Source organism: Malus domestica, chromosome 05, assembly GCF_042453785.1.
Source record: "Malus domestica chromosome 05, GDT2T_hap1".
Classification (NCBI taxonomy): Eukaryota; Viridiplantae; Streptophyta; class Magnoliopsida; order Rosales; family Rosaceae; genus Malus; species Malus domestica.
This window is the reverse complement of record NC_091665.1, coordinates 37,256,275-37,263,719: the sequence shown is the minus strand read 5'-3', so window position 1 is coordinate 37,263,719 and position 7,445 is coordinate 37,256,275. Positions and strand designations below refer to the sequence as shown.

At 33.2% G+C, this 7,445-nt stretch overlaps 1 protein-coding gene across 4 annotated transcripts; it reads left to right on the top strand.

Annotated features, from left to right (window-relative positions):
* Nucleotides 1–330: 330 nt before the first annotated feature.
* On the top strand, nucleotides 331–2,626 carry LOC114824972 (cytochrome c6, chloroplastic). 4 transcript variants are annotated; one of them, XM_029102953.2, is made up of 7 exons: nucleotides 331–436; nucleotides 524–653; nucleotides 1,142–1,239; nucleotides 1,321–1,352; nucleotides 1,744–1,807; nucleotides 1,906–2,082; nucleotides 2,264–2,626. In XM_029102953.2, the coding sequence occupies exons 1-6, from the start codon at nucleotides 380–382 to the stop codon at nucleotides 2,044–2,046; spliced, it is 522 nt and encodes a 173-aa protein (XP_028958786.1). In that variant the 5' UTR covers nucleotides 331–379; the 3' UTR covers nucleotides 2,047–2,082; nucleotides 2,264–2,626. The 4 variants fall into 4 exon arrangements, with proteins under 4 accessions (XP_028958786.1, XP_070677373.1, XP_028958787.1 ...); XM_070821272.1 differs by having other exon boundaries at nucleotides 505–653; nucleotides 2,269–2,626; XM_029102954.2 differs by having other exon boundaries at nucleotides 333–436; nucleotides 2,269–2,626.
* The last annotated feature ends 4,819 nt before the right edge of the window (nucleotides 2,627–7,445 follow it).

Genomic DNA, 7,445 nt, shown 5'->3' with positions numbered 1-7,445 from the left:
TATCATTTTGGCGGTAACCCTTTTCCTATAGAATGTAGCGTTTAGCTTTAAAATTATAATATGAATTCCAACAAATAAAAAAGATAAAAATTCATCAAATTTAGAAATATTCTAATAGGAAAAGAGGGGAAAAAATAAGGAAAAATAATTAAAAAAATTTAAAAACTTTGAGTTTTTACGATAAGGACAAAATAAAGGGTAAAATAAATAATACCATAATTAACTTTTTAATGTAAAAATATGATTTTTCGTTAAAGTAAACAGTAGCTTTTTGTTAAAATTCCAAAAAAAAATAAGCATATATATATTTGTGGTATTTTGCATTTGTGGCTGCAAGTTGCAACCACACTTTCAACTTTGTCATCCACTAGAGCGAGAAATGCTGCTTACATCTCTGGTATCTAATAGCCCTAATGGTACCTTTTGCCTCCCAAAGGTAATCTCTCTCTCTCTCTCTCTCTCTCTCTAATTGGCAGATGAAAATTCTGAAATTTGAGAAAGTAGAGTGTGTTCTTATATACAGGGTGCAGTGAAGCAAGGAGGAGGACACAACCCAATTCCTCAAAAGCAAGAAGAATGGAAGTTTCTCAAGAGCTTGGCTCCTCCCTTAATGGCTGCAGTTCTGACTTTATCTCCACTCTCAATCACCCCTGGTAAGTACCAAGTTGCGGTGACCACAGACCACCAAACAGTACTTATCACTTGTTGTAGGTTTTATCCCTCCAATTAATGCATATAAGTTTAATAACTCCTGCATTTCCCTCAAATTTCCAAGATGCCATGTTTTTTCCAGTGCAGTAATGTTTTGGTCTTAGATAAAGTAGTAGTTGGTCTTTAGATAATATAGCAGTACATGGTTAATCATTTGAAATAATGTAAAGTTGTGTGCTTACTTAATGATAGTTGTGTTAGAGAGGGATTCGAACCCAATACCTGTTACAGGTAAAAGGATAGAGATCGAAACGAGTAAATCTTGTGAATATGGTTTCATAGTTTTACTTTTGTTTTTTAGGGTTTAGGAGTGCTGCCATTTGGGAGCTTTGATTGTAATTAGTGTAGATTGCCTTTGTTGGACTCGTAGAGGCTTTTTTATGGTTTAAAATAAAATACTTTATCGAATTTTGTTGTCGTTGTTGTGCAGTCTCGCATGCGCAAGCCATTGATGTTCAAAGAGGAGCTGCATTGTTTCGTAGAACTTGCATTGGATGTCATGATGCAGGTGGAAACATAATACAACCAGTGAGCCTCCATTCACCAACAAATCTCGTATATAGTTATCGCTCAAAATCTTTGTTATTTCTTACTGTGTCTTCTTTCCAGGGTGCAACACTCTTCACTAAAGACCTACAGAGGTAAGGCGGCACAACCTCCGTCAATTGTTTAGTTAAATGCATGCATTTCAACAAGATTTAATTAGCTTCTGAAAATGAAGATGAATAAGGCAATACTGATACGGCTTTCAAAACCCTTTGAGTCACTGATTTGTATTCTCTGCAACCGATACTGGAGAATATTGTATGTTGATGTCGTTTCAAGGCATTTATGCGCAATTTGATCTAGCCCTGTCATCTTGATTAAGGAAATAAAAAACAAAGAAAGGCCATGTTTTACATTATCACCTTTCATAACTTGGACCTGTTTCAGAGTTTGAACCAATTGATATTGATTAAGTGCAATAATATGATATCACTTTCATCGTTCTTAAATTAATTAATTGATAATTTGAGCATTTTTCTTCTCTAGAAACGGAGTTGATACAGAAGAGGAGATATACCGTGTTACTTACTTTGGAAAGGGAAGAATGCCGGCAAGTTTTTCTAAATCTAATTTGAAAACTTTGCCTCCTAATCATCATATGTTTGCACCTAACTTAAGATAGTGTATGTATCTTCTGTGAATTTGCAGGGTTTTGGTGAGAAATGCGCGCCAAGGGGCCAGTGCACTTTTGGAGCTCGTTTGCAGGATGAAGAGATAAAGATTTTGGCTGAGTTTGTGAAATTACAGGCTGATCAAAACTGGCCCAACATTTTAATTGAAGACAAATGAGTTTCTGAATTCAATTAATGCTGACTCAAGTTTTCGGTAAAGTGCTTCTTTGTGTAGTTGCATATATTCAATCACTACATATAATTTAGAGTAGTTTCATATACTCTTAGACTCTTGATTTCAATCTGAATCCTTTATGCCAACTATTAAAAAATGAACACCAGTAGACATAATCCGAAGTTTGACAGAATTCAAGTTAATGCTGTTCTATATGTAGTGAAGAATCGATGAGAAACAAGGCCCTTGCAAGTTCTGTAATGGAATTTCAACGGATATCTAGCGCGAGCACTGTTTTGATTCAGTCTTCTTACAACCTGTGAATTCTATGGAGATATTGATTTTTCGAGCTCAATCAATCGCTAAATATGATGTGTCCTACTAGGAAATAGAGCATGTATGTTGTCAAGGCATAAGGATCATATTTTGGAACCTTTGCTTCCAAATTGGACCATGGAAAATGTTGGAAGAGTAGCTTCTGCTTTGCTAGTGCAGAGTATTAGCTGCAGTATTCTTGCTATTCTTGCTTACACACATTTCACCTTTTGTTTATTGGTATTCTTGCTAATTTTAACTTGATCAATCTGTGCTGCAACATCTTCCATTGAAGTAGATGACGACTTAATTTTGGGCACTAGCTCATGGAAAATGACTTCCTCACACCCCTGGAGTACTACGCTGGCGGTATCAAATCCAACTCACGTCCCTGACTTGGGATGTCATGTTTACAGTATTGAAATCAATTACGCATTGTCATGTGGGTTGGTCCAAGGGTAGTGGTAGAAATTTCTGTTGGATTGGTTATGATAAAATTTTGTGGGAAAGGAAAGGGCAAATGAATGGGGTGGGCTAAATGTCAAATGCAATTAGAGGGCATGAATGGGTTTCGTTTTGTCTTTCTAGTCATATGCGCATGAAGTGCTTGGTTTGAGTGGTGGAGGATGATCCAACCCAAGTTATCTTTTGTGCCCCAATTATGCAAGATCGAAAAAGTCCCAAGCCTATAAGACATTGAAATACATAGCAAGGAAAATGATAATCACGTTTTACTGAAAAAAAATATAAACACGCGTCATTTTTCTTTTCCGACACACTTTTCTTTGCTTCTAGATATTGGTTTAAGTAAATGAACCAAAACAATGAGCAAGATTTAATAAGGGTATGTGGGAGAGAGAAGGGATGTGTGTGGTTATCATTTGTCGTTTATCATTCTTGATTCATACCTTTAGTGTTACATCTCACACATCAAGTGATAAGTAGACAAAGAGATTAGAGATGTGTTGCAATTAAGTTGTTTCTCTTGTAAGAGATGAGGACTTCAATGGAATAGATATATTGTCACAGCATCATTTCGTATTAATAATACAATAATATGTGTAAGTTTCTTTTCACATGACGTTGTATCATTACTAGAAATATTAAAGTAATGGTCTATCCATTCCATATAAATTATACTCGTAAGAGATACTAACCTAAAAAATTAACTTGTGAAAGAAGAAAAGGGATTTCCCACTAAAAATGTTGAGAAATGCTAATTCTACAAGAAGGAAAACCTCAAAAGGAAAATAGATAAATAAATGGGAAAGGGAGGAAGCTAATTGAAAATTCTGGTTATATATCTGGTGGAATCTATATATAAAGCCAATGTAAAAGGTGAATAGTGATTTTGGTGTCACCAAGTTTCAAAAAAAATATTTGGACAAAAATACCCCCAAGACAAAAAACTTCAAAGGCATCCCAAAATAATGCATCAAATAAGGCAGAAGCATTTTCGTCATTTTAACAGTGCTTTTTTTAATAATTAATTTTGTTGTTTGTTTGTTTTTTTTAATTAGTAATTCACAATAGGCTAGCAATAATGTGATTCAATTTCTCTATTTTTAAACATGTTCAAAACATCTTAAGAGGCGTGTAATGCTGGTTATAAAAAGGCACGCGGATAATAATTGATTAAATTAATTGTCAAATGATTGTTTTTTTTTAAGAAACAATATTATCTGCACTAAGGGAAGGGAGTGGGGCTAGCTTCACAATAAGCTAGCAATAATGTGATTCAACCAATTGTTTATTAAAAATTATTTTCTCTATTTTAAACACGTTCAAAACATCTTAAGAGGCGTGTAATGCCGGTTATAAAAAAAGTATTTCGCATGCAGTTGATAATGTGATTAAAATAGTTGTCAAATGATTTTTTTTTAACGAACGATATTATTTACACTAAGGGAGACGGGGTGCGCTTAGCCTCATAATGAGCTAGCAATAATGTGATTCAATTAGTTGTTTATTAAATATTATTTTCTCTATTTTTAAACACGTTCAAAACATCTCAAGAGGCGTATAATGCCGGTTATAAAAAAAGTCTTTTGGACGCGGATAATAATGTGATTAAATTACATTAAATTAGTTGTCAAATGATTTTTTTTAACAAATGATATTATTTACATTGAGATGGAGGGGGTGGGCTTAGCCTCACAATAGGCTAGTAATAATGTGATTCAATTAGTTGTTTATTAAATATTATTTTCTTTATTTTTAAACATATTCAAAACATCTTAAGATGCGTGTAATGACGGTTATAAAAAAAGTATTTTGCATGCGGATAATAATGTGATTAAATTACATTAAATTAGTTGTCAAATGATTTTTTTTTTATAACAATTGATATTATCTACATTAAGAGGGAGGGGGTGGGCTTAACCTATCAATAGGCTAGCAATAATGTGATTCAATCAGTTGTTTATTAAATATTATTTTCTCTATTTTAAAACACGTTCAAAACATCTTAAAAGGCATGTAATGCCAGTTATAAAAAAAATCTTTCGCACGCGGATAATAATGTGATTAAATTAGTTATCAAATGATTGTTTTTTTTTTTAACAAACGATATTATCAACACTAAGGGGGAGGGGGTGGACTTAGCCTCACAATGAGCTAACAATAATATGATCCAATCAATTGTTTATTAAATATTATTTTCTCTATTCTTAATGTAAATTCTATATAGACCGATTTTATTATGTGAATTAAACTGTTTTAATTGGTTCATGAGGAGTGTATTATAGCATGATCTAATATTATTCATTTACTTCAAATATTTGATTTTCTTTTTGTCAATTTACGCATATAAATACACTTAAAACGTGTAAGTTATGCGTAACATATCGTGATTCAAAAAATATCTTCTGCACGCGTAAACGCGTGCATGAAGGCTAGTGAATGAGGATACGGGATGTGCCTAACTAAGTTGAAAAGTTTGCAGCAGCATACATATGGTTTTGACACGAATCCTAGATGACAGTGCAATCAAGTTATTCCGAACCATGTCACTTTGATTAATGCACTTAATAATAATTACCTCATACGTTGGTTTGGACTAAACTTGTTTGCCATGGTGGTACTCACATAAACCATCATTACCAAAATGATGATATGTTTAGCATAGCAAACATGGAAACGTAACCACTTTATACGTGCCCCCCACCACGTGGAACGTCACCAACTAATGGCCATGTCTCATTAATTTAACCAAACAAAATTAAATAAATAAATAAAACTTAAATGTGATCAAACGACTGGATCTTATGCAAGTAAACAAATTAGGTAGTTCCGGCTATCTAAAATAATAGCTCTCTCAGTTTAATGAAAATTTTCTTTTTAATGTTATAAAAGATCATTACGCATCGTTATCTAATATTTAATTATTACTCTTAGATGCAATCGTAGCAATATTTTAATCAATCATAAACTATTGCTACATAGTACTGCGGTGTAGTGATATTTCTCCTTATTTGTAATTGAGAGGTCTTAGATTCAATTCTCGTCAAATGCAAATTTGAAACACATTATTGCTAATATATTGTGAGGCTAAGCACATCTCCTCCTCCTTAGTATAGATAATATCGTTGGTTAAAAATAAAAATTAAAAGTCGATCATAAACTATTATGATCCAAGATTATTCGATTTATATTCACTGCTGTGATGGTTGTATTAACGAATAATAATCCTTAATTGTACTCTTCACATGAGTTTAATTGCTGCCGACCTAGCTCTTAGCTAGTCTAATAATAGAATGGTCCTCTGCACACATTATTTTTACCAAAACTAATAGTATATGTTAGGCTGAAGATTTTTTTTATTAATTAAGTAGTAGTTGCACCAGCTCATTGCCAAGTTCCAAGGTGATCAAGGAAAAAAATGAGATACTTCAGAGTCTTATTCTCTTAGACTTAATGGTTCAAAAAAATGGCAGTCACATTCAATTTTAATCCAACAATAAGAAAAAGTATAATAACAAAAGTTAAATGATCACCTACCGTTGAACTAAGATTGGGCGGTGAGTGACCTCCATTTCCATGTAAATCTCAAGAGCTTTGAGATTTTAATTAAGTTCTACAGCGCTGCCTATGGGGTAGTTAAGCTCTCCCTCTCACTAAACAATCTTGGTTATATTATTAATAGCAACTACTCAAGTCATAGAGGTCACTGTGATGCAGTTAACAAGTCACACTAATCCTCTTTTAGTTGTTGTTACTTTTAAAAAAAAAAAATTAAGGGAGAAAGATTCCAAGCATGATGAGTAATGGTCCTATCAGGATCAGCAGATAAGACAACATAATCCATTTTTCCAATGAATAAGATGAACAGAAATGTCAAAGAGGAATACAAACGAAAGAACTAATATAGGTGGCACAACCTGTCATATATATGCGATGTGTGCATGTCCTCTCCTGTTGTTCACTTAGTGCCACTTGATTCTGGCTTCATGCACGGAAATTTCATCATGATCCACCTTTCAACTAGGAAAAATGAAATTCAATTATTATAAGATGAGAGCACTCCTCGTTTATGGCAATTTCAACTTCAATTTCGTAATCTTTTGTTTTCTCCAAATTTTACAATCTATTTGTTCGCTTTTTATGTGTAGTTGGATCGCTGGAGACTAAGTTACAGTCCATGAATCGGTCAATTGTTCCAAAGCTTCTTTATGACGAGGTGCGATGAATTCTAATTAACTTAAGATTTTAGTTATTTTGCTTGGCTTTGGGTTATATGCTTAAATTTTAATAATGTGTGCCGTTTTAGTCATGCGGTTTGCTCCGCATCGGATTCAAGTCTTGGATATACTTTGAAGTTTATCTAGTTTTCTACAGAAAAGATTATAAGAGGACACATTAATAAAATGGTTGAGGACATATAGAAGGCAAATTTCAATGGGAAAACATGCACGATCGTAATTATATGACAACAAGGGCTTGAATCTTTATATATACCAATTTGTGAAGCATTTTCACCTTCAAGTATATAGACGAGATAATGTAACCTAGAAAATGATTCTACACCACTCTTAATTAATAAATATGAGAGAAACTAATAATAATATAGAAAAAAGGGAACAAACAAA